This window comes from Salmo salar, chromosome ssa14, assembly GCF_905237065.1.
Source record: "Salmo salar chromosome ssa14, Ssal_v3.1, whole genome shotgun sequence".
Lineage (NCBI taxonomy): Eukaryota > Metazoa > Chordata > Actinopteri > Salmoniformes > Salmonidae > Salmo > Salmo salar.
This window is the reverse complement of record NC_059455.1, coordinates 56,217,923-56,245,521: the sequence shown is the minus strand read 5'-3', so window position 1 is coordinate 56,245,521 and position 27,599 is coordinate 56,217,923. Positions and strand designations below refer to the sequence as shown.

Below are 27,599 nucleotides of genomic sequence, written 5' to 3'. Positions count from 1 at the left end.
TGTTTGGACTCCAGGAAGAGTAGCTCCTGCCTTAGCAGCAGCTAATGGGAATCCCTAATAAATACAAATAAATACAAATAGTAAATCAAACTTCATAAAAGTGCTAGGTGGATAGTAGTGTTACAGAGAAACAACAACAAAACTAACAAAAAAATGTAATATGTTTTTCTTATTATATATATATATATATTTTTTTTTAAACAGGACAAATCTGAGGGGGCACGTACCCGTCTGACCCCTATGGGGATGACGCCTCTGGTGTCCTGAGCCAATGAATAATAACAGGGTGGTAAGGTTGGGCAGAACTGCACCCTGGTATTGAAGAAGTGGCCCAACTAGCCTGTCTGGCTAAAGAGTGGGAGGGGCTTTCACCTGTAGTGAAAAGGTGTAGTCTAACCTGAGCAAGGACAGAGAGGAGCAAACATACTAAGGGCCAGCAGTGACAATCCAGATAGTCAGTGACAGAGGACAGAGAGGGAGAGAGGCAGACACCAAGATTGATCAAAGCTCAAGATTTGAAAAGCATCCAGCTGCAAGATGCCAGCTCTGTGGCGCTCCACTTTCGTCCTGGTGATGATACTGCTTGCCATTAGTAGGCCCAGCCTGGCATCTCAGGCAGGGAAAACAGAATCTCAGGCCACAGGAAATGGAACAGAACATACTATCACCACCCTGCCCATCGTTATCTGGAAGTGGGAGGAAATTCACTTCCCATATCTGGTGGCACTCTGGATCCTGGTCAGCTGGCTCTGCAAACTCGGTGAGTTCCATACATGTACATCAGTGGAAGCTGGTAACTTGAAAAATTAAGGAGGATGGGAGACTCACGGTATATGCTCAGAACACAAGGAGACGACAAATGAGGGTATGAGGCATGAGTTGGGGTGTTCAGAGGCTTGACGTCAGTGCAGGACAGGGGTTGAGGTGTTCAGAGGCTTCAGTGCAGGACAGGCTCATCATGGATGGATGGTGTTGGAAAAGAGCCCCACTCTTCTGTGGGGGGAGGGAAGGATTTGACAGGGAAGACAAAAAACAATAACACAATACACTACACAGTTACACAAAAGATCTGAGAAGGAGTTAGTCCAAGCAAGTAAAATCATTGATGTGTAATAATGTGATTGTGTTTGTGATTGACTCTACATACAGTAATGAGAGAAAATTGATAGGGGTACTCACAGTTCTTGGAGAGGAAACATTCAATGTGCCAGTAGATGAGCAGGCACATGAGAAGTGACATCAGTTCATGTTAGGAGAGAGTTGACAATGGTAGTGGAGAGGAGTGGTCATCACCTCTTAATCAGGGAACAGGAGGGGACTTAGCTGTAAACACAAATAGCAGATACATTCCATTATTGCTGCGCCATCGTAGTTTTGGGCAACGAGTTTCTCCATGAAGTTAAACTCAGACATATCAGAATTCACAAAGTCAGACACAGACTGCACATCTCGCCCACTTGACACATCAAAGTAGCCAAAGAAACATTCCTGAATAAAGCCCTGATCATCCACATACCTGACAATAACTGACAACTGCAAGCAGACTAGTTGCACCAGAGGTACGAGCCTATGAAGGGACCCGTTTTTCCTAATCAGGTGACATGGTTTAAAGAAAACTCCTGAAAAAAACTCCTGGCCCTGGGGGGATGAAAATCCTGCCAAACTGCAATAACCTTAAACTTGTTTATATTAATTATATTTAGACTAGATTAAGAGGGGGATTTCCTCTACCCAGACGCAGAGATAACAACTGATAGCGAATAAAACTCACAGGGCTGAGCTTGCTTCATGCATGTTTGCATCATGCAGGCCTATGCAACTGTAGACCCGTCATCACTATTATGTTGATTGATTAATTCCAGTTAATTATTTAGGATTGAAAACGTATAGGCAGCCTAGCCAAGTTGGAATATAAACCAAATTTGATGACATTCACATTTTCTCCTCACACAAATGGACTATAAATACATAACGTTACCAATTTGTTTACCCTGAGCAGATGGACAGGGTGCATAGGCTGTATGTAGCTGCTATTATAAGTAGCCTACAGTTGATCAGACTGAAAAATCGTCTCGTTTTCATCCCATACAGTATGTCAGATCTCTAATGCAGGGGATCTTAAACATTTTCAGCCTGGGACCCAAATGAGAAATTCTGTGTTTTCCTGGGACCCAAGCTTAGGAAAATATGCAACTATACATAAATATCGGTACATTTCATTCCCCTTATGCCTAAAACAAATGCAATATAGACAAAAACAAATAACAATTAAATAGTCATATAAATAACTATTCATGTTTATTTTCCCCCATTAAAAACACTCTTACATATCTGTAGCTAGGTTGTAACTGTTGCTGTTAAAATACAATACATAATTTTCATTCTGAACTGGAATAAACCGATTGATCACATCACACAGATGTATAACAGAAAACACACAGGCTTTTTGATAGTGCAACCCTAACTAACAGTACAGATGAGAAATGATCAGGCCTACTGTACATCTTACTGTAGAAATTATTTTTGAAAGAAAGTCTAGGTTGGAACTGCTGCTGTTGAAATACAATACATATTTTTTATTCTGAACTGGAATTAACTGATTGGTCACATCACACAGATGTAGACCATAAAACACACACACAGTGAGAGCATGTCTATTCTGGGTTCCATTTTTGACAGTGCAACACAGGTCATGCTCAGCCTTGAAACTGTTTCTGTACTTGTTTTTTAAGTATGTCAGAGTTGAGAACCCCGACTCGCATAGGTATGTGGTGCCAAACTGGACCAGAACATCTACTGCTTTCTCAGTCAGACAGGAGACCGCTTCCTGCTGTAGATGAGCAACCCAGAACTGTGCGAGTATGTTTGCCTCAAAAAGCATCTTGTTTCAATCAGTTTATTCCAGTTAAGAAAACTATGTTTTATTGCATTTTAACAGCAGCAGTTCCAACCTATACTAGTTCCAACCTAGACTAGTTTTCAACAATAATTTCTACAGTAAGATGTACAGTAGGCCTGATAATTTGTCATCTTACATTTACATTTTAGTCATTTAGCAGATGCTCTTATCCAGAGGGACTTACAGTAGTGAATGCATACATTTCATACATTTAATACATTTTTTCCCCATACTGGTGCCCCGTGGGAATCGAACCCACAACCCTGGCGTTGCAAACACCATGCTCTACCAACTGAGCCAACTGAGCCACACGGGACCATCTTCATCTGTACTGTTACTAGGGTTGCACTATCAGTAGCTAGCTGGCTTTGACGAATGTTAGCTATGTACAAGGCCAAGGGATTGTTTGAAAGAGAAACACATGTAATGTTACTACTATGAGAGTTAGTTAGTAACGTTACTCCCTTGTTTCTGCTGATCATCACCTGTTATAAAATGACAACAATGTCTTGCTAGCTGACTTACTTTTCCACTGTCGAAGCACTGTTTCCTGAAGCATCCTGCCATGTTCTGAAAGAACTCCCTGGGTTTAACATCATGCTGTGGATGTTTGGTCAGGACGTGTCATTTTATTAATTTGTTCGTTGAGAGACTCATTACTAAGCACTTCCCCGCACAAAACACATTGTGGGCGCTCCTCGTTATACGTTTGTAATGAAAGAGAGAGAAACTCATCGCTGTATATGCGTTTCATGACAATTAAACTCAGTCAGAACTTGTGGCTAGCATGAGTCCATTTCATGACAGCAGTGAGTGATGGCGAGTAGGAATAACAAGTTTGTGGCTTGAACAACAGCGCTGCATCGTGTGTGTCGCAAAGTAATCTTCAAGAAGCACACTGCTCCCTCTCGCACTGAACAGTTTGCGCAGATGCACTTGGCTAAATCAATTCCAGTAATTAATGAAATAATTACACATTTACTCTGACACGTCGTGACCCACAATTAACAGGTCCGCGACCCACACTTTAAGAAAGGTTGCTCTAATGTTTAGGTGTAGCCTAGGCTGCTGCAACATTTATGTAATGAGTGTTTTCTTGTGTCTGTCCGGAGTGATTGTGTTATCACTTTTGCTAAATAAATACAAAATGAAAGTGGAAAGCCCACTTGAGCGGCACAAAAAAGGGCTGCGTCAACCTCTCTTTAATCTCACTTTTAATGGATGATGTGATGGAAGCTATAAAATCATTCTCAATTGATTTTCCGAGAATCTTGAATCTGATGTGGGCATTTATATGCTCTCTTCTTTTGTTATGCTGTTTACCTGAATGATCGATGTTCTTCAGGTCACTGTACCCCCTTTCACCCAAGGCTTTCTAAAAAGCAGGCAAGGCCAGCAATACAGGCAGCTTGATGGAAGGCTCCTCTTAGCCAGCCATACTTTTGATACCAATTGGTATTGAACGCCCTCACCTTTTCATCCTTCTTCATCAAACTGATCTCAGGCAGAGGTCGACCCTCGGTTTCCATGTACACCTGAGAATGAAAGGGGTTCTTCAACAAAAAGTCCACAGCATTTTCGGTAGCATTTGCCATTCTGCCAACCTGGCGGCAAAAACTGCATGCTCGCACTGGTAGCTAGCTACGGCTACTTGCTACTGAAGTTAGCAAGGCAAATGGATTAACAATTCACTATCTGGACACAATAAAGTAAAAAAAAAAAAAAAAATTTTTATTATATACCTCCTCTGTCTCCTGTAATTTGAAGAAACTAATTTGAATTGAATAATATAAAAAATAATGCTCAACTATCAGTTTTCACTCTCAATCTCTAACCAATAATGTCAACAACTCACCAAGCCTCTCAACACATAGAACCCCCCATAATGCTCTGCGGCACAACCCCAATACAACACACTAGGTTTATTCTCTGATCCTAATCTTATGATTGGATGGACAACATGTCAGTTCATACTGCAAAAGCTTTGATTGGTTGGAAGTCGTCCTCCGGAAGTGGTCATAATTACCATGTAGGTCTATGGAAGGGGGTGAGGCCTACGAGCCTCCTAGGTTTTGTATTGAAGTTAATGTAGCCAGAGGAAAATGGAAGCCAGCTGTCAACCGGCTACACCATGATGCTACCCCAGAGAGTGCTGTTGAAGTTACTATAGACCTTAATTGAAAAACAGTGTGTTTAAATCAATTATTTGGTGAAATATTCATATATTTAGTATAGTTTTATCTATAAAGGATAACTTTTGTTTCACTATTTTTATTTTTATGAAATTTCATTGAGGAGGACAGTCCTCTCCTTCCTCCTCTGAGGAGCCTCCACTGATGTACATCCCCTTCCCCAGGCTACTCTTCATCGTTCCATAGATTGCCACCTTCTATTCACGCTCTGAGAGTTTGTTTGCGTACGCTTTACTTTACCCTGAGTCATAAGAACCAACATTAAACTGTCATAATCAATACATAACAGATGTTATAAACCAAGCTGGTGTCAGCTTAAGACAATGACTTTACACTGTCATGACACAGCAAATTAACTGTGTGTTAGTGTAAAATTGTTCTTTGCAGATTTGGACATCAGGTGACCGTTTAATTGATGCAGGACTTATTTATGTGTTTCAACAGAAAAGCTGAGAACTTTGATTGAGTCTGGCAAGCGATAATGTAATTTGTGCTAATGTATATGCATATGTACAGATATGAGTTATGGAGTGTCATCTTTTGAACGTTAATTGTTAAAGGTAATGGAGCATCTACCGTGTTGTGTTATGTTTTGGTCTTGTTTGTTGTGGTGACATGGTGGTCAATAGCAATGTGAGTGTACACAACAGACACAATTGAGATGTGACATTGATTACACTTTTTGTGTGTTTGCGTAATACAGTGCATACACTGTGCATAGATAGTTACAGTGCCTTCACAAAGTATTCACACCCCTTGAATTTTTACACATTTTGTTATTACAAAGTGGGATTAAAATGGATTTAATTGTATTTTTTCCCCAATGATCTACACAAAATACAACAAAAAGTGGAAGAAAAGTCTAACATTTGTAAAAATAAATATATACAGTATATATAAAAAATACACTAATATACTGTATCCTGATAAGTATTCAACTCTCTGAGTCAATACATGTTGGAATCACCTTTGGCCGCAATTAAAGCTGTGAGTCTTTCTGGGTAAGTCTCTAAGAGCTTTGCAAACCTGTATTGTACAATATTTGCACATTATTCTTAAAAGAAATCTTCAAACTCAGTCAATATGGTTGTTGATCATTGCTAGACAGCCATTTTCAAGTCTTGCCATAGATTTTCAAGCCGATTTAAGTCAAAACTAGAGTTGTGCCGAGTACTCGTATTTTTTGTAATTATCCGTGATGGGAAACATTATTTTCAGCAGCCAGCACGCGTCTCTCTTTCACTCAAATAGTGTGAAGAGCTGTGTGCTCTAAACAATTATTGGCTAGTTCTTCTGTCTGTAAAGAAATGGGCAGGGTATTGTTGTAGCCTGCTGCAACGATTGGTTTAGAACAAGTCACTCTCCCTCTGCGCTCATTTCCCCAGAGAGAAATTCACTCATCTCAGGGCACAAGTCTCCCCTTTTCCAAACATTGTGTATTAATCAGAATCCGTATCTAGTCATTGTTGTGCAATCTACTTATTTCTTGTCGACTTTGCTGAGGCCATATGGTTGTTTTTGTCTGTCTACTTGGTATTGTTTAGTAGGCCTACTTTGTCTGTCATTATAATTATTCCATTGCTGACAATGTCTGTGTTATGTCGCAATCGAAGCCCATGCTTGCTTGCTATTATTTATTTGCATACGCACAGACATGTTCACCGAGCGACATATCATTAGAAAATAAAATGCCAAATGTATATGGTTCATTTTTATTCCACATTTTTAAAGGGGTAGATTGTTTATTTTTATAATACAAAAGTTTTGCTCCTCTCAAATGTGAAACAATATATGGGGCAAACAAATTAGCCTACCTTCATCTAAATCTGCGTCTGGAATAAATGCAGGCAGTAGTAGCCAGCCATGCATTAGGCTATTTATGTGCATTTTTATCTGTCGCGGTCTTTTAACAATGTGTGTGAATAAGTGAAAGAACAAAGATCCCACCATGTTGAAGGAACCAATTATCTGTCAGCATTTATAAAGTTCTTGAAAATGTTCTTAAGTTTCTTGTCATGTTTCTTCTTAAGGAAGTAGTTAAGAAAAAATGTGATTCTTGAAAATAAAGTTATTGTATATCTTAATGTTGTTAAGATAGCTAAACCCTTAGCTTATTCTCATGGACGTGAGAAAATAAACTAATGAAAGAAATTGAACATGTTTAATTGAAAAAAAATCAGTATTGATTGTTTGAAATCCCCCCCCCAAAAAAGAAATTGACCAGTATTATCAATAAGAAATATGCTAGTTAGTAGGCTAACTCGGTTGCATAGCAACAATCATCTTAAGATAGTTAAGAAGTTCGTAAGAAAACATTGAGAAGTTTTATGACAATCATAAATTCTTAAGAAATGTTTGAGGAATTGCACCTAAACTTTCTTATGAACTTCTTTTTTTTTTTAAAGAAGCTTCTTAGGTTTTTGCGTAAGAAGTGTTTTGTGAATCTGGGCCCAGCGCCTGGTTTTGCGCCCTTCCGCTTTTGCGCCCTTCCACGTCACTTTATACTCAGAAGATTTCCGCTAAACATAAAATCAAGATATTTATCTGTCTTTCTGTGACCACAGATAACTTCAGAACAAATGTGACTACACATACAAAGTTACCAATTTCTTTGCATTGTTACTAACAAACGAAAAATAAAAATATGATTAAATGAAAATCGAGATGACTGTATTACAAATATAAATACAGTGTAGGCTACATACTGTAGATCTATTATTTCAATGACATTACAATCCATTTCATGTTTTCAGTTGAGTTTAATTTAACTATTTGTATGTTACTGTCTGTCATTTTTGCTTCAATATATTTCAGTATGTTTAACATGTGCACAATAATGTGCCAAATCTTAATTTTGTGCATTACTATAGGGTAAGCATTATGTCACGTCCTGACCATAGAAAGCTTTTATTTTTCTATGGTAGAGTAGGTCAGGGCGTGACAGAGGGTTTTGCCTAGTTTAATTATGTCTATGTTGGTTCTAGTTTCTTTTTTCTATGTTGGGGGTTTGGTCTAGTTTATGTATTTCTATGTGCGGTTCTAGTTGTTGTATTTCTAGTACAGAATTTTTTTTTATGAAATATATGCATTCACTACTGTAAGTTGCTCTGGATAAGAGCGTCTGCTAAATGACTAAAATGTAAATGTACATTTCTGTGTTGTTTTTTTGGGATGATCTCCAATTAGAGGCAGCTGGTCTCTAATTGGGGATCATATTTAAGTGGTTGTTTTTCCCACCTGGGTTTGTGGGAGATTATTTTGAGTAAGTGTATGTTGCACCTCTTCATCACGGTTTGTTTTGTTTATGAGTTTATTTGTTTGTCTTGCATAGTTTTACAGTTTAAATAAAATGTGGAACGAAACACACGCTGCACCTTGGTCCAATTCTTCAGACAGCTGTGACAGAATCTCCCACCACCAACGGACCAAGCAGCGGTCAGGAGGACTGAACCTGGGAGGAAATCCTGGATGGGGCAGGACTCTGGACAAGGCCCGGGGAGTATCGCTGTCCAAAGGAGGAGATTGAAGCAGAGAGAGCAGAACTGAGATATTATGAGGTGTTATACCATCAAGGCAAGCAGGCGGAGACAGCGAGAGAGGAACGGCGACAATACGAGGAACTAGCACGGCAATGACGGAAGCCCGAGAGGCAGCTCCTAAAAATGTTATGGGGGGGCACACGGGGAGTTTGGTGGAGTCAGGTTTGGGACCTGAGCCAACTCCTCGTGCTTACCGTGGAGAGCTGAGGGGTGAACCAGAGCCAGTCAGGGAGACAAGTGAGGATCTCGACGCAAGATTCCGGAGAGAGGTGTTGGCATTGAGAGCGCTGCAGAGCGGGCGTGCTGAGGAGCGTGACACCAGTCCGGTGTCATATGCACCAGTTTCACGCATCTGGCCTTCAGTGCGCCTCCCCAGTCTGGTACGTCCTGTGTCTCCTCCACGCACTCGCTTGAGGGAGCGTGTGACCTGTCAGGCACCATGTCTCCAGTGCGCATTCACAGCCCAGTGCGTCCTGTGCAAGCGCCCCGCACTTGCCGGGCTAAAGTGAGCATCCAGCCAGGACAGATTGTGCCAGCCCTATGCTCCAGACCTCCAGTGCGCCTCCACAGCCCAGTACGCCCTTTGCCTGCTCCTCGTACTCGCCCTGAAGTGCGTGTTACCAGTCTGGCGCCACCTGTGCCAGCCCCACGCATCAGGCCTCCAGTGCGCCTGCCCAGTCCGGTGTGTCCTGTTCCTGCTCCACGCACTCGCCCTGAGGTGCGAGTTACCAGTCTGGCGCCACCTGTGCCAGCCCCACGCATCAGGCCTCCAGTGCGCATTCCCAGTAGAGCTTCCGGCGACAGTTCCCAGTCCAGAGCTTCCGGCGACAGTTCCCAGTCCGGGACCTCCTGAGACAGCCCACAGTCCGGAGCCTCCTGAGACGGCCTACAGTCTGGAGCGTCCTGAGACGTCCCCCAGTCCAGAGTCTCCGGCGACGTCCCCCAGTCCGGAGTCTCCGGCAGCGGTCTGCAGTCCAGAGCCTCCGGCGATGATCCACGGTCCGGTGACACGAAAGCAGAGGGATCATCTAGCAGAGCGGTGGCTACGCCCCGAACCGGAGCCGCCTCCTATGCTGGCGGATAAGCTGGATGTGAGGGTTCTTCGTCCCGCACCAGAACCGCCTCCGATACAGGAGGATCCGCATAATGTGAAGGTTCTTCGTCCTGCACCAGAGCCACCACCGACATTAGACACCCACCCTAACCCTCCCTAACCCTCCCTGTGTTTTTGTTGTTTGGGGTTGTGCGTTCGGAGTCCGCACCTTTGGGGGGGGGGGGGGGGGATACTGTCACATCCTGATTATAGAAAGCTTTTATTTTTCTATGGTAGAGTAGGTCAGGGCGTGACAGAGGGTTTTGTCTAGTTTATTTATGTCTATGTTGGTTCTAGTTTCTTTTTTCTATGTTGGGGGTTTGGTCTAGTTTATGTATTTCTATGTGGGGGTTCTAGTTGTTGTATTTCTATGTTGTTTATTTTGGGATGATCTCCAATTAGAGGCAGCTGGTCATCGTTGTCTCTAATTGGGGATCATATTTAAATGGTTGTTTTTTCCACCTGGGTTTGTGGGAGATTATTTTGAGTAAGTGTATGTTGCACCTCTTCGTCACGGTTTGTTTTGTTTATGAGTTTATTTGTATGTCTTGCATAGTTTCACAGTTTAAATAAAACGTGGAACGAAACACGCCTTGATCCCATTCTTCAGACAGCCGTGACACATTATAATAAGCCGCCACAATATTTGTAGCCATAGGTGATAGTATGTCTCTATGATCTGATCCCTTGTCAGTATTGTGGATTAATTATAATGTTAGGTAAGATATGAAAAGTAGAATGCTGATCAGTGAAAAGTAGAATGCTGAGCAGTGCTGCCTTTCTTTCAATCCACGACGCACTTATCGAACGTTTTCTCTGCATGAAGTTTTGGGAAATGCATGTTACAGCTTCGGCCATTGTAGGAAAGATGCTTCATTAAAACATTCGTAAGCCTAAGTACAATCGCTATGGGGAAACCGGGCTCAGGTCTGTTTAACTTTGCTCCACCTGAATCTACCAAAATATTAACCTTTTGTCTTTCATTCACTCTGCATATCTCTGAATTTGTCTCTTTGTCTTGCTCTGTTCACCAACAGTATTCCAGCTGAACCCCTGCCTGACCAGAGTGATCCCGGAGAGCGGCCTCCTCATTTGCATCGGTTGGGTCCTGGGCGGCATCATCTATGGGGCAGACAAGGTGCAGACCTTCAGGCTGCAGCCCTTCACCTTCTTCTTCTACCTGCTGCCACAGATCGTCCTGGACGCGGGCTACTCCATGCCCAACAAGCTGTTCTTCGGCAACTTGGGCGCCATCCTGGTTTACGCTGTTATTGGCACCTGCTGGAACGCTGCCACTTTGGGACTCGCCCTTTGGGGGTGCTGGTTGGGCGGGGCCATGGGTAAGGCAGGCAACTTATACGTCCCAAATAGCACCCGAATTCCTATGCTAGTGCACTATTTTTGACCAGATGACCCTGGTCAATAGCAGTGCACTATATAGGGAATAGGGTGCCATTTGGGACAGGCCCAACCAAAGCCTGAACTGACCACCATAGAACAGATCAACATAAAGGACAGGTTCTTCTATAGTTTTCCAATGACTGAAACTGGCATTTGTGAGGTCCTCAGAGTTAATGTGTAAGGTAGATCAAAGATCTGAGATCATAACACATTTTACCCTGGGCCTCTGTAGGTAATATCGACACTGGTCTCCTGCAGTTGTTGTTGTTTGGGAGTCTGATTGCTGCTGTGGACCCCGTGGCTGTGATTGCCGTGTTTGAGGAGGTCCATGTCAACGAGGTCCTGTACATCCTGGTATTTGGGGAGTCCCTTCTCAACGACGGCGTCACAGTGGTCAGTCTCACAAACTTGATCATCCTCATTCATCATTATTAGGCTGCGTCCCAAATTGCACACTTCCCTATATCAGCCATACTCAATAGGCGGTGTCAATACGGACCGTGAGCCTCAAGCTGCAATGTCGTTATTTGGCAGGGCATCAGCAGTTTTACTTTTTTATTGTCAGTCATTGCTTACCTTAGTGAGCTATTTATTACAGTTAATCAACTAGCCCATGTCAGCAAGCATTTTTAGCTAGGTTTTTCAGCCTATTGATTTTGTTGTAATGTTCGGGTTGCTCAGATATCACATGAACACACATAAGAAAACATGGAAAAATCTATTTAATTTTAGGATATTAGCTTTAAAACTGCACAAATGTTTTTTTTACTACGCCCATTATGACAATCGATAATGACAATATCCATCTGGACCTTTCCCATCCTAGGAAATTTGCGAGGTTTTACCTTCTGAAATAGTATTTGAATACCCCTGTCCTATATAGTGCACTACTTTTGATCAGGGCCTATATGCCATTTTGATTAGCCTCCTTTCAGATGGTAGCCTACTGTTCGTATCATTAAATTTTCTTCTTCTGAAAACGCTTTCACGTCCGTGTTGTTGTTGCTGAGGATCATTAGCCATAGTTGATCATACTTCATGTAAGAAAACTGACATGTAGGCTAATAAAATCATTATGGAGAGCAGACCAAGCTGTAACAGTTTGAACCTGACGCATGGCACAATAGTTGGGCCTGTCATCCCACTGGGCACACCACGTCATTTCAACGTGGACATTTAGGTAATATTTGCTTGAGATGTTGATCAATGAGATTTCAACTGTTATTCACCCACTCAAAAAGGAAGACGGAGTTTGTTGAATTCCCAATGTGTTATAACGCCTCTTTCAACCATCTAAAAGCACAAGCACATAACAATGGAAAAACAATGTCTGATTTTTGGTTCAGTTGTCGTCTAAATGTGTTTCAACCATTTAAATACACAGAAAAGTTCAAGTGTCTTTATTTTTACCACAACTTAATGTGTTATCACTGTGCTTCATCTAGAAACACAATCAAATGACCTGAATTGCAGTTGAGATTACATTAAACGTACATGGTGCAAGTAATCAATGCTGTTTGAGATTCTGCGCAGATTATTATAGCAATTGTGAAGAGCTCTAAAAAAAAGACCTGCATCCTTTTCATGCTACAGTGTCCTAAAGTATTCATACCCCTTGACTTATTCAAAAAAAAATTGTGTTACAGTCTGAATTCAAAATTGATTAAATATACACTACCGTTCAAACGTTTGGGGTCACTTAGAAATGGCATTGTTTTTGAAAGAAAAGCAAATTATTTTGTCCATTAAAATAACATAACATTGATCAGAAATACAGTGTAGACATTGTTCATGTTGTAAATGACTATTGTAGCTGGAAACAGCAGATTTTTAATGGAATATTTACATAGGCGTACAGAGGCCCATTTTCAGCAACTATCACTCCTGTGTTCCAATGGCACGTTGTGTATAGCTAATCCAAGTTTCTCATTTTAAAAGGCTAATTGATCATTAGAAAATCGTTTTGCAATTATGTTAGCACAGCTGAAAACTATTGTCCAGATTAAAGAAGCAATAAAACTGGCCTTCTTTAGAGTATCTGGAGCATCAGCATTTGTGGGTTCGATTACAGGCTCAAAATGGCCAGAAACAAAGACCTTTCTTCTGAAACTCGTCAGTCTATTCTTGTTCGGAGAAATGAAGGCTATTCCATGCGAGAAATTGCCAAGAATCTGAAGATCTCGTACAACGCTGTGTACTACTCCCTTCACAGAACAGCGCAAACTGGCTCAAACTAGAATAGAAAGAGGAGTGGGAGGCCCCGGTGCACAACTGAGCAAGAGGACAAGTACATTAGCGTGTCTAGTTTGAGAAACAGACGCCTCACAAGTCTTCAACTGGCAGCTTCATTAAATAGTACCCGCAAAACACCATTCTCAACGTCAACAGTAAAGAGGCGACTCCGGGATGCTGGCCTTCTAAGCAGAGCTCCTCTGTCCTGTGTCTGTGTTATTTTGCTCATCTTAATCTTTTCTTTTTATTGGCCAGTCTGAGATATGGCTTTTTCTTTGCAACTCTGCCTAGAAGGACAACCATCTCTACAGCACTCCACCATTCAGGCCTTTTTGGTGGAGTGCCCAGATGGAAGCCACTTCTCAGTAAAAGGCACATGACAGCCTGCTTGGAGTTTGCCAAAAGGCAGCTAAAGGACTCTCAGACCATGAGAAACAAGATTCTCTGGTCTGATGAAACCAAGATTGAACTCTTTGGCCTGAATGCCAAGCGTCACGTCTGGAGGAAACCTGGCACCATGGTGAAGCATGGTGTAGGCAGCATCCTACTATGGGGATGACTTTCAGCGTCAGGGACATGGAGACTAGTCAGGATCGAGGGAAAGATGAAGGAGAAAAGTACAGAGAGATCCATGATGAAAACCTGCTCCATAGTGCTCAGGACCTCAGACTGGGGCGAAGGTTCACCTTCTCACAGGACAGCGACCCTAAGCACACAGCCAAGACAATGCAGGAGAGACTTTGGGACAAGTCACTGAATGTCGTTGAGTGGCCTAGCCAGAGCCAGGACTTGACCCAGATCGAACATCTCTGGAGAGACCTGAAAATATCTGTGCAGTGACGCTCCCCATCCAATATGACAGAGCTTGAGAGGATCTGCAGAGAAGAATGGTAGAAACTCTCCAAATACAGGTGTGCCAAGCTTGTAGTCATACCCAAGAAGACTCGAGGCTGTAATCGCTGCCAAAGGTGCTTTAACCTGTTTGGTATAGGGGGCAGTATTTTCACGGCCGGATAAAAAAACTTACCCGATTTAATCTGGTTACTACTCCTGCCCAGAAACTAGAATATGCATATAATTAGTAGATTTGGATAGAAAACACTCTAAAACTGTTTGAATGGTGTCTGTGAGTATAACAGAACTCATATGGCAGGCCAAAACCTGAGAAGATTCCATACAGGAAGTGCCCTGTCTGACAATTTATTGTTCTTCTGTAGCCTCTCTATCGAAAATAAGGCATCTGTGCTGTAACGTGACATTTTCTAAGGCTTCCATTGGCTCTCAGAAGGCGCCAGAAAGTGGAATGAGAGCTCTGCAGTCTCTGGGCTAAGTACAGCAGCTCTGTTTGTTACTGGCCTGCCTGGGCACAGTGACACTGGAAATGTGCGTCCACGAGACTACTCCATTTTGTTCTTTCAGTCTTTGAATGAATACAACGTCGCCCGGTTGGAATATTATTGCTATTTTACGAGAAAAATAGCATAAAAATTGATTTTAAACAGCGTTTGACATGCTTCGAAGTACGGTAATGGAATATTTAGATTTTTTTTGTCACGAAATGCGCCCGCACGTCACCCTTCGGATAGTGACATCAACGCACGAATAAAACAGAGCTATTTCAATATAACTATGGATTATTTCGAACCAAAACAACATTTGTTGTTGAAGTAGAAGTCCTGGGAGTGCATTCTAACGAAGAACAGCAAAGGTAATCACATTTTTATTATAGTAAATCTGAGTTTAGTGAGCACCAAACTTGGTGGGTGTCAAATTAGCTAGCCTGTGATGGCCGAGCTATCTACTCAGAATATTGCAAAATGTGCTTTTGCCGAAAAGCTATTTTAAAATCTGACACCACGATTGCATAAAGGAGTGCTGTATCTATAATTCTTTAAATAATTATGTTTTTTGTAAACGTTTATCGTGAGTAATTTAGTAAATTCACCGTAAGTTTGCGGTGGGTATGCTAGTTCTGAACATCACATGCTAATGTAAAAAGCTGTTTTTTGATATAAATATGAACTTGATTGAACAAAACATGCATGTATTGTATAACATAATGTCCTAGGAGTGTCATCTGATGAAGATCATCAAAGGTTAGTGCTGCATTTAGCTGTGGTTTTGGTTTTTGTGACATATATGCTTGCTTTGAAAATGGCTGTGTGATTATTTTTGGCAGGGTACTCTCCTGACATAAACTAATGTTTTGCTTTCGCTGTAAAGCCTTTTTGAAATCGGACAATGTGGTTAGATTAACGAGAGTCTTGTCTTTAAAATGGTGTAAAATAGTTGATTGTTTGAGAAAATTGAATTGTGGTATTTTAGTTGGTTTTGTATTTCGCGCCGTGCGATGCCATTGGCTGTTGGCTAGGAGTTCCGCTAGCGGAACGTCTGTCCTTAACAGGTTAACAAAGTACTGAGTAATGGGTCTGACAACTTATGTAAATATTATATTTCAGTTTTGTATTTGTAATAAATGTGCAAACATTTCTAAAAACCTTTTATTCCTACGTCGTTATGGGGTATTGTGTGTAGATTGATGAGGATTTTTTAAATCAATTTAAAATAAGGCTGTAAAGTAACAGAAATGTGGAAAAAGTCAAGTGGTCTGAATGCTTACCAAATGCATTGTACAATTATCCAAGCAGAACATACATCTCCTTCAAATCTTGATATTTGGTTGCGTTGACAAACAAAAACAATTTAATATCCATTTTGTCTTCAATTTAATAACTTATATGTGGGATTCATGTATCCATCTCAACCAAAAATCAAAAGTCAAATCAAACTTTAAATATACTTAACTTAGATTTTTAGGGTGATTGAGATGAAGATGTTTATAAAACATATTAAAACATACACTACATGACCAAAAGTTTGTGGACACCTGCTCATCGAACATCTCATTCCAAAATCATGGGCATTAATAAGGAGTTGTTCCCTCCTTTGTTGCTATAAACAGCCTCCAGTGTACTGGGAAGGCTTTCCACTAGATTGTGGAACATTGCTGCGGGGACTTGCTTCTATTCAGCCACAAGAGCATTCGTGAGGTCGGGCATTAATGTTGGGCGATTGATTAATGATTAACTTGTAGACTAAACTTGAAATCAACCAAAGCTTGAAACCCTAGGCATACAGTATATGTATTGTTTATTTTTAGTTGGTTCCTGGGTTGAAACACACTATATGTACAAAAGTATGTGGACACCCCTACAAATTCTGGATTCGGCTGTTTCAGCAATACTCGTTGCTGACAGGTGTATAACATCGAGTACACAGCCATGCAATCTCCAGTAGACAAACATTGGCAGTAGAAAAGCCTTACTGAAGAGCTCAGTGACTTTCAACGTGGTCCCGTCATAGGACGCCACCTTTCCAAATAGTCAGTTCATCAAATTTCTGCCCTACTAGAGCTGCCCCTGTCAACTGGAAGTGATGTTATTGTGATGTGGAAACTTAAATTATATTTAAAAAATGTACATATGAACACACTAGTAATAGATCATTTATTGTATCGCTGAGAAAAGGGGACACAGTCTTCCAGGAAATCATCCACTGCTCTACACACATGAACTGAAATTAGGCTAACTATTAGAAGTTTAGCAAACATAGCTGTAGATAGATCAACTTTCCAGTAGGAGGTGCTGCCTGGCATATACTTTTTTCTGATAGTGGATATAATGTTGTTTCAGGTACAAATTCAGGTACAAATTTTATACAAGGTTTATCTATGTTGTCACGCCCTGTCACGTCCTGACCAGCAGATGGAGCTGTTGTAGTAGTTTTGTGTTCCTGATTGGGAGTCATATATGTAGGAGTATGTTTGTCACTTGGTTTTGTGGGTAGTTGTTTTTGCACTGCGTTGGTGAGCCTGCAAAACTGTTTAGTGTTGTGGGTATCATTTATTGTTTTGTCAAGTGGATGCGTTACTCTTTTTTTTGTTAATTAAAATATGAGTATCCACAACTCCGCTGCATTTTGGTCTTCCCTGCAACACAACGAAGGATTTTGTGACACGCCCTGACCATAGAGAGCCCTTCTTTCTCTATGGTGTAGTAGGTCAGGGCGGTACTAGGGGGTATTCTAGTTTAACATTTCTATGTTGTGTTCTACTTTTATTTTCTATGTTGGTGTTTTGTATGGTTCCCAATTAGAGGCAGCTTGTCTCTAATTGGGGATCATATTTAAGTAGCTATTTTTTCCCACCTGTGTTTTGTGGGATATTATTTTGTTTGTGCACGTGCACCACGTAGTCACGTTTTGTTGGTTGTTTATTGATTTATTGTTTTTAATAAATATGTGGAACTCAACATCCGCTGCGCTTTGGTCCCGTTCTTACAACAAACGTGACAGAATATCCCACCAAACCAGGACCAAGCAGCGTGTTCACCAGGTAAAGGAGTTTGGACATGGGAAGAAGTGATGGGTGGATGCGAAACCCTTCCTTGGCGGCAGATGGAAGGTAATAATGGAGGACAGCGACGATGCCAGGGTTCGCTGCCACAGAGAGCCCAAGGACCACCCCTTGTGCCCCCCCCCCCAAAAAAAACTTGGGGTTGCCGGTCGAGCCAAGGAGAGTGCCAGAGCCCGAATGGCAAACTCTGGAGGAGCGTGTCAGAGAGGCAATGGAGAAGTTGGGAGAGAAATGAGAGATGTTGTGCAAGTGTATTCTGCTCAACATTCGACCAGAAGATCCGGTTAGCAGTCTGGTGAAACCTGTGTCAGCTCCACGCACCTGGCCTCCAGTGCGCCTCCCTAGTCCAGTACGTCCTGTGCCTGCTCCTCGCACTCGCCCTGAAGAGCGTGTCACCAGTCCGGTGCAACCTGTGCCGGCTCCACGCACTAGGCCTCCAGTGTGCATTCACAGTCTAGAGCTTCCGGTGACTTTTCACGGTCCGGAACCTCCTGCGACGGTCCACGGTCCGGAACCTCCTGCGACGGTCCACGGTCCGGAACCTCCTGCGACGGTCCACGGTCCGGAACCTCCTGCGACGGTCCACGGTCCGGAACATCCTGCGACGGTCCACGGTCCGGAACCTCCAGCGATGGTCATAGGTCCGGAGCTTCCAGTCAAGGCGTCCAGCTCCAAGGCCGGAGCCTTCTTCTGCGCCAGTGCCCAGTCCAGGCACGGCGTCCAGTCCAGCTCCTGGGCGGGAGCCTTCCTCTGTGCCGGTGCCCAGTCCAGGCACGGCGTCCAGTCCTGCTCCATGGCAGGAGCCTCCCTCTGCGCCGGTGCCCAGTCCAGGCACGGCGTCCAGTCCCGCTCCAGGGCCGGAGCTTTCCTCTGCGCCGGTGCTCAGTCCAGGCATGGCGTCCAGTCCTGCTCCATGGCCGGAGCCGCCTTCTGTACCGGGGCTCAGTCCAGGCATGGTGTCCAGTCCAGCTCCAAAGCCGGAGCCTTCCTCTGCGCCGGTGCCCAGTCCAGGCACGGCGTCCAGTCCAGCTCCATGGCTGGAGTCATCCTTTGCGCCGGTGCCCAGTCCAGGCACGGCGTCCAACCCGGCTCCATGGCCGGAGCCCTCCTTTGTGCCGATGTCCAGGCACGGCGTTCAGCCCGGTGCGATGGCCGGATCCGGGGTCTGGGAGGGGGCTACGACCTACACCGGAGCCGCCACTGACACTAATCACCCCCCCTACCCTCCCCATTTGGTTTCAGGTTTTGCGGCCAGAGTCCGCACCTTTGGGGGGATACTGTCATGCCCTGACCATAGAGAGCCCTTGTTTCTCTATGGTGTAGTTGGTCAGGGCGTGACTAGGGGGTATTCTAGTTTAACATTTCTATGTTGTGTTCTAGTTTTATTTTCTATGTTGGTGTTTTGTATGGTTCCCAATTAGAGGCAGCTGGTAATTGTTGTCTCTAATTGGGGATCATATTCAAGTAGCTATTTTTCCCACCTGTGTTTGTGGGATATTGTTTTGTTTGTGCATGTGCACCACGTAGTCACGTTTTGTTGTTCGTTTATTGATATATTTTGTTTTGCTAAGTTTCACTTTGGAATAAAGATGTGGAACTCTACACACGCTGCGCATTGGTCCCGTTCTTACGACAACCGTGACATATGTTGAAAATGGGTTACCATGATGACATAATCCTGGGGTAGAAATGTCACCCTCAAAACAACAGTTGCTGACTTTTTACAAATCCAATGTATTTTCCACGTAGATTCCACATCACAATTTGTTGACAAATTACATTGAACATTAATTCAACCTTTTTGTGCCCAGTGGGATTGTATTTAAGTAAAAGTTTTACCCTCAATTCAATCTTTTCAACAAATTAGATCAACCAGTACTGTTTTCATAACTTTTGCAAATCTAAATGTGTTTTATGCTCATATTCCATGTCACAATACGTTGATAAATTACATTGAAACAATGTTGATTCAACCTTTTTTTTTTGTGCGTAAGGCGCTCTAACCGTATTTGTCCCATGATGCAGCCTAAGGTTGATAAAAAATAATATATATATATTTCACTCGAAGTGTTTTTAAATATACGCATGGGTTTTGAAACAGAGATAAATATGCAGATGCATCTTTCATTAATCTCCATTCTGAACACCTTCTCCATAAACTACATACTAATGTTGTGCCAAACAAATTCTGCATTTAAAGGGATTGCTTTAGATAAATGAACCGAAAAACCCCTTGATCAAATTGGTAGGCCACCCAGTGGGTGTGTTTTCTGGCATTTAATTAAATCTATTCAGTGCGCACAAGGTGCCACACACACACAAATCTCGTTACACACGTGCATAGGGTAAGTCTGAATACGCCCCTTGGTAAGGAATATAGGGTGCCATTTTGGACACACTTAATGTGTATATTAGTTTTTTGCAAAACACATTTACTTAACTTTTTGTAATGTGCTAAATAAGAAGTATGTGGACATCCGAGTGTAATGACATTCATCATTGGAAACCTAAACCCAACAAATGAAGTACAAAGGCAATACACAAGACAAGTCATGTTGACTGAACTGCACCGGTCAGTCACACTCTTTACTTCAGGCCTACATAACATCAATCATATACAAATAGTCCAAGAATACCATTTTAATCTAATGGATTATCTTACACAATTGATTCAATTAATTGTAACACATTAAATAATGTAAGGTTCAATTTATTTGGTTGCTTAAGCTCCTCAACTCCTCAGTGACCGGTCATCTTTATTTCCATGTTCCCTCAGGTGCTGTTCAATGTGTTTGATGCATTTGTGTCGCTTGGAGGGCCACAAATCGACATTGTAGAGATCATCAAAGGCATAAGTACGTAAGAGCACACCTTGGCTACGTCCAAAATTGCACCCTATTCCTTATATATTGCAATTATTTTACATTTGACATTTTTGTCATTTAGCAGACACTCTTATCCAGAGCAACTTACGAGTGCATACATTTTTTCCAACTTCCTTATATAGTGCACTTATCTGCGCTATGTAGGGAATAAGGTGCCAGTGTTTCATTCTCAGGCCAACAAATAGAGCCCTGTCAGATAGTCAATAGGTACAGCTTATTGTGCCGACTTTAAGCAAACTGTAAGGGTAATGCAACAAGCAATAGAGTATGTAATCTGTCTAACCCAGGGGTAGGCAACCCTGGTCCTGGAGAGCGTCAGTTGGTCAGGTGGGGTATCTAGTTGGGAAAAAGTCCTGCATTACCTGCGGCTCTCCAGGAACAGGGTTGCATACCCCTGGTCTAACCAACATTTTATATATTCATTAAATAATGACTTACTTTGTTCCCTGTTTGCCTCTATATGTCCTTCTGACTCTCTTCTTCTTCCTCCTCCGTCTCTCTCTTTTATCACCTTCCCCTCTTCCTCCTCTGCTCTGTGTAGTCTCATTCTTCGTGGTGGCGGTTGGAGGCTCCCTGGTTGGTGTCGCCTTTGCTCTGCTGATCTCGCTCCTGACCAGATGCACCAAGAACATCCAGATTATCGAGCCAGGCTTCATCTTCGTCCTGGGCTACCTCTCTTACCTCACAGCCGAGATGCTCTCCCTATCCGCTATCCTGTCGTAAGTCTTTCTGACTGTTATGTTGATTTATTATGCCATTTACTGTATACCCTTTCTGTTAGGTTTTCAGTGGAACACCCCTTAACATGATATTTCCACTTACCTTGGCTTAGTTTTTAGATATGTATTTCAGTTACTTAGAAAAAAAGGAGCTATTGTAGGGAAGTCGGCTGACTAAAGACCAGGCCAATTCCAAATGCCTTGTAGTTGGCAGACCATACCCAATACATATCTACAACGGTAGAGATGAAAAGACGTGACACTACCCAGCCAATCTTTTCCTCCATTACCAATGCACTCTGGATTAAGGCGTCTGCATGCTTCCCAGACGAAACAGTTTGGAAGAGTTTGTGCATATATTATGATGACATTTTGTGATGTTATTGTTTGTTTTGGACTTTTTGGCTATTCGGCCACACCAATTTTTGGACGAAGTCGGTAGCCAGAGTCTATGCACCTTCGTTGGTGATTGGTCAAGAGTAGGGATTCTTCAATAAAGTCTTTGTTGTCATTCAACGAGAGGTGACTCGTTTTCATGCACATTTCATTGAGAAATACTGCACCAAACATCTTAGGTGTAATATTGCGTGACTAAGGTCTCCTTGGCAAAAAGGTCACAATTAATGACAGATTTCTTGAGTTATTTTAGATTAATTCGGACTATTTTGGGGGTGGTTATGGCATCTCAAAATGGACAAACAGTGCTATTGTCGCTTTTTTCTTGTTTTTCAAGCGAAGGTCCTTTAAGGGAGTATGCGAGCTCATGGTTCGTGTGAAGCTGACTGAAGTATGCTGATGCCTTTACAAGATAACACCCCAGTGGGCAATTACATGGCAAAACATCCACTTCACACGTTCTATCCAAGACAGGGTGACACAGTAATAGCAGGGGCCCGCCAACTGGTTTGCCCTAATCTAAAAAGACAGAATCCAGACCATTCAAATGGAATCAGGAAAACATTATTGTTAACACCAAAAACCTTGCTTTTTGGGAGAAATCATTACATAAGGATCCAGGCTGGGAGGCAAGAAGTGTACTGATGCATGCTATGATCATTGTGTGCTGTAGAAATGCTAAATTATATTGTGTATTCTAAACTTTGTGAATAACTTCTATTTCAAAGAGAGCAGGTCATGTTTTGTATCATTATGTAGGTAACATTATGCCCTGAACAATGACCCACCTTTCCCGGTTGTAAAAAGGATTTATCCATCAATAATGGAACAATATTACATTCCCTAATGAAAAGAACTCTGCTCCCTGGGGCTGGGTGCACCACGGAATGTTTCAGCCAATCAGGCAAGGAGCCTCAGCACCTAGCCTCGCCCTCACTGTCCATTCGACCTGAACAATAAAAGCGTGGCTCGAATAATAGCCACAGCCCACCAAAATCCTTCTGCTGCCCGGAAATCAGCGTAGTTGGTAACTGGAAAGCTCCCCTTGCTTATTGATCCCCTCGATCTCAATGAGTGGAGGCCAAACACCAATATTGGATTTTTAATGTCACAATGGCTCTCACAATAAAGATTGCAGATTACGCACCTGTTTTTAGGTTAATGTAATATACTTTTGACTCAAATCCAATTGCCTTTTACTTCCCTTGAGGCGCCTTTGTAATGTAACATATGAGGATGACTCACCAGTATGTGGAATAGTCAGAAATGAAAGTTCCGGCCTTATAAACAAACTATTTCATGCAGAAAGCACACTAATCAACATTAATAAACACAACTTCAAACACTTCTTAATGCTATTCATTAAACTCTAACATCCAGTAATGTCTCCATTATCAAAATAATATATTATGCCCACATCTAGAGATGAACAACAATGCAAGAAGTTGTAACAGCCCATAGAATTTACAGAAGGGAGGGAGAGGGGAGGAAAGTAATGCGTGGCGGCCTGACTTTGATTTTAAAAAAATGTAAGAGGCAGGAAAGAAAGAGTTCTCGTTAAAATGTTCTTGTTAATAAAAACATCACTGTACTCTGAGAAATGAACCAGACTTTAGCATCCTCACACGGGCATCACCATAATGTAGCGGAGTGGCCTAACATTATTATAATGTCTAATTAATTGGGTAATTAATTATGGAATATAAAATATGTATTGAATAAAAATATGATTTGAATGGATTGCCAAGATTGTACAAAGCTGTCATCAAGGCAAAGGGTGGCTACTTTGAAGAATCTCAAATATAAAATATATTTTGATTTGTTTAACACTTTTTGGGTTACTGGGTCAAAGACGTATAAGGTTTTCAAAGTAGCAAAAAAATAAAACAGCAATTACAATTCCCTAAAATAGTTTTTTTTATGTTAATTGGTGTGTCACCTATGCCCTTATTTTAGTTATATTCAACAATAAAGCCAATAATTAACTTTTATTGTGATTCATTTGAATGTACCCTAGTAAAATGTCATTCAGTATCACACTAATCACAATACCATGCTTAGACTGGCAGAAATATAACTACCCAGAAAGAAATTACATTTTATTTGGAATACCACATATTTGATGTGTCACGGGTACAACTCCATTTTTTTTACAAAAACTTCCTGCCTTACTGAAAGAAGATCTAAAATCTATGAAAATATCTTTCACTTCATCCTTTGAGATTTGTTTTTGTCTCTTGAGTCAACAAAACAAAGTCATTGTATTTTAATATAAAATACTGGTGTTATACTGTATGACAATATTTCGTTACCCTGAATGACACATATCACTACAGCCCACAAATATTGATTAAATGGGATTCCTTCAGAAATAACAATAATGATCCTGTGGACTATTATTAGTAGCAGCAATAGTATTTTTCAAGGACTCAGATGGTTTCTCCAACTCTGGAGGTGCAGGTTCATGTTGTACTTGTACAAGTTCTTTATTAAGGACAAAGAAGGAAAAACCCAAAACAAACACGTATACAAAACACAATGACGAATAACAGGCCGATAAGGCACAAAGCTATACACAGCACAATCTCCCACAAACTAACAGGTGAAAACAGGTGACCTAAGTATCACTCTCAATCAGCAACAACGATGTACAGCTGTTCCTGATTGAGAATCATACCAGGCCAACACAGAAATACAAAACTAGAACAGCCCCTTAGAAATACAAACACAAGAACATACCCAACACCCCGGAACACATAAATCAAATACCCCTCTACAATACACACACACACCCCGAACCACCTAAATCAACTACCCCCTCTACACCAATAAACCCCAGAAACACTCTACACAAAATATCCCTCTATCTAAACACATACACAAAACCATGAAAACAAATACCCTCTGCCACGTCCTGACCAAACTACAATAACAAATAGACCCCTTTACTGGTCAGGACGTGACAGTACCCCCCCCCCAAATGTGCAGACCCCAGATGCACCTCACAAAAAAAAACATCTACAAAATAATTCCCCCCAAACTAAAGGGAGGGAAGGGAGGGTGGCTACCGTCACCGACGGTTCCCGTGATACACCCCCCCCTCCCCAACCCACCTATACTGGAGGTGGCTCAGGCTCAGGTCTACTTCCACCACCCAACCTGTCCACCCCCGCTGAATGCTCCCGGCTATGATGTGTCGCTGGAGACCTCGGGCTGCAGAGCGAAGCTGAAGGCTCAGGACTGTAGAGCGTCTCCAGGAGCTCCAGACTGTAGGCCGTCTCACTCGGTTCCGGACTGTAGGCCGTCTCACTCGGTTCCGGACTGTAGGCCGTCTCACTCGGTTCCGAACTGTAGGCCGTCTCACTCGGCTCCGGACTGCACACTGTTGCCGGATACTCTGGACGGGGCACTGTCGTCGGACACTCTGGACGGGGCACTGTCGGCGGACACTCTGGACGGGGCACTGTCGTCGGACACTCTGGACGGGGCACTGTCTTCAGAAGCTTGAGACTGGGCTGACGCACTGGAAGCCTGATGCGTGGAGCTGGTAGTGAAGGAACCAGCCTGGAGACACACCTCAGGGCTAGTGTGGGGAGCCGGAACAGGCCGAGTTGGACTGGGCTGACGCACTGGAAGCCTGATGCGTGGGGCTGGTAATGGAGGTACCAGCCTGGAGACACGCACCTCAGGGCTAGTGCGGGGAGCAGGAACAGGCCGAGTTGGACTGGGCTGACGCACTGAAGGCCTGGTGCATGGTGTGGGTACTGGACGTGCCAGACTAGGGATTCGCACCTCAGGGCCAGCACGAGAAGCAGGAACTGGATACATCGGGCCATGGGTAAGCAATGGAGGTCTGGAGCGCACCTCCTGCATAACCCGTCCTGGCTGGATGGTAATAGCAGCCCTGCACGAGCAGAGTGCTGGTACAGGGCGAACTGGGCTGTGCAGAGGCCTGATGGTTGCCGTGCGTAGAGCAGGCGTAGGGTAGCCTGGGCCTAGGAGGTGCACTGGTGGCCAGATGCGCTGTGCAGGCATCCTCCTTCCAGGCTAGATGCCTACTCTAGCACGGCACTTGCGAGGGGCTGGGATCGCTCGCACCGGACTGTGCGTGCGCATGGGCGAGATCTTGCGCACTACAGCATACTCCGGCGCTCTCCGCTCCAAATGCTTCCCGTAATAAGCACGGGGAGCTGGCTTAGGGCTCACCCTTGGCCCAGCCAAACTACCCGTGTGCCCCCCCCCCAAAATAATTAATGGGGGTGCCTCTCGTGCTTCCCCATCAGCTCGTACAAGGCCTCATATCGGCGCCGCTCCGCCTTGGCTGCCTCTATCTCCTCCGGTGGGCGGCGGTATTCCCCAGCCTGGTGCCAAGGTCCAGCCCCGTCCAGAATTTCCTCCCATGTCCACGATTCTACCGAGTACTGCAGCTGCTCCCTCCTCCGCTGCTTGGTCCGTTTTTGGTGGGAGATTCTGTCACGCGTGTCGTAAGGAGAGGACCAAAACTCAGCGGGAATATGTACACTCATCTTCTTTATTAAGGACAAAGAAGGAAAAATCCAAAACAAACACGTATACAAAACACAACGACGAATAACAGGCCGGTAAGGCACAAAGCTATACACAGCACAATCTCCCACAAACTAACAGGTGAAAACAGGCGACCTAAGTATGACTCTCAATCAGCAACAACGATGTACAGCTGTTCCTGATTGAGAGTCATACCAGGCCAACACAGAAATACAAAACTAGAACAGCCCCTTAGAAATACAAACACAAGAACATACCCAACACCCCGGAACACATAAATCAAATACCCCTCTACAATACACACACACCCCGAACCACCTACATCAACTACCCCTCTACATCGACACTTACACCAATAAACCCCAGAAACACTACACAAAATATCCCTCTCCAAACACATGAAAACAAATACCCTCTCTCAGGACGTGACAATCGTTTTGATGTCTTCACTATTATTCCACAATGTAGAAAATAGCAAAAATAAAGGAAAAACCCTTGAATGAGTAAGTGTGTCCAAACTACAGTAAACGGGGTCACACCTATCATTTAAGTCAATAGGAAACTTTCTTAGCAAGTAGGGATAAACCGCAGGTGTCACAATTATAATCTGAAGGTTCTGTAGACTTCTTTTAATGACAAGTCGGATTCGAAATCTCAGAGACAGTGGCATTTTTTTATGTTTTTTATTGATCTACCTACAGTGAAGACGCTCAACATTTACATTATATTCAGTTATCTAACAGACTCCCATCCAAAGCAAACCACAGGAGCAGCCAGGGTCAAGTGTCCCGCCCAAGAGCATGTCGACAGATCTCCCATCAAGTCAAAATGGGGATCTGAACCAGCGACCTATTGGCCACCGGCCCAAGCTCCCAACCACCAAGCCACCAACTATCCAAGATCCCCCAACAGTTACCCGAGAGCTGTCCCTCAACCATCTTAGACCATTGTAGCTCAATTCCATTGTAGTTCAATCTCTTGGGTCCCTGTTCAAATAGTTCCGGGTTGGCGTCTTCGTCCAACTGAGATCGAAGCGAAAGCAAATGACAATCTGTCTCCCTGTGGTGTAAAACCCTTTTGGTTCCCTTGGAAGTGAGTAGCAGTAAAGGAGCAACCTCCCAAATTCTATTGTCACACATTAACAACCTGTACCCTAGATAACTGTAAGCTCTTCCCTAGTCCCCTATAGTCTAACATTGTTATCTCTAAGTAAGCATGGATAACTTGACTGCCAGTGAAGCCATTGTAGCTGATTTTACCTCTACGGCAAATCCGAGTTACAGTGAGGGAAAAACGTATTTG

At 43.0% G+C, this 27,599-nt stretch overlaps 1 protein-coding gene across 1 annotated transcript in view; it reads left to right on the top strand.

The window, feature by feature from the left end:
• Positions 1–393: 393 nt before the first annotated feature.
• LOC106569766 (sodium/hydrogen exchanger 3) overlaps positions 394–27,599 on the top strand; it is a 65,565-nt gene continuing 38,359 nt past the window's right edge. The window contains exons 1-5 of the mRNA XM_014141359.2: positions 394–760; positions 10,761–11,063; positions 11,357–11,517; positions 20,547–20,625; positions 21,197–21,374. Coding sequence (XP_013996834.1) covers positions 538–760; positions 10,761–11,063; positions 11,357–11,517; positions 20,547–20,625; positions 21,197–21,374 — 944 coding nt within the window. The 5' untranslated portion in view covers positions 394–537. The remainder of the gene's footprint in view (positions 761–10,760; positions 11,064–11,356; positions 11,518–20,546; positions 20,626–21,196; positions 21,375–27,599) is intronic.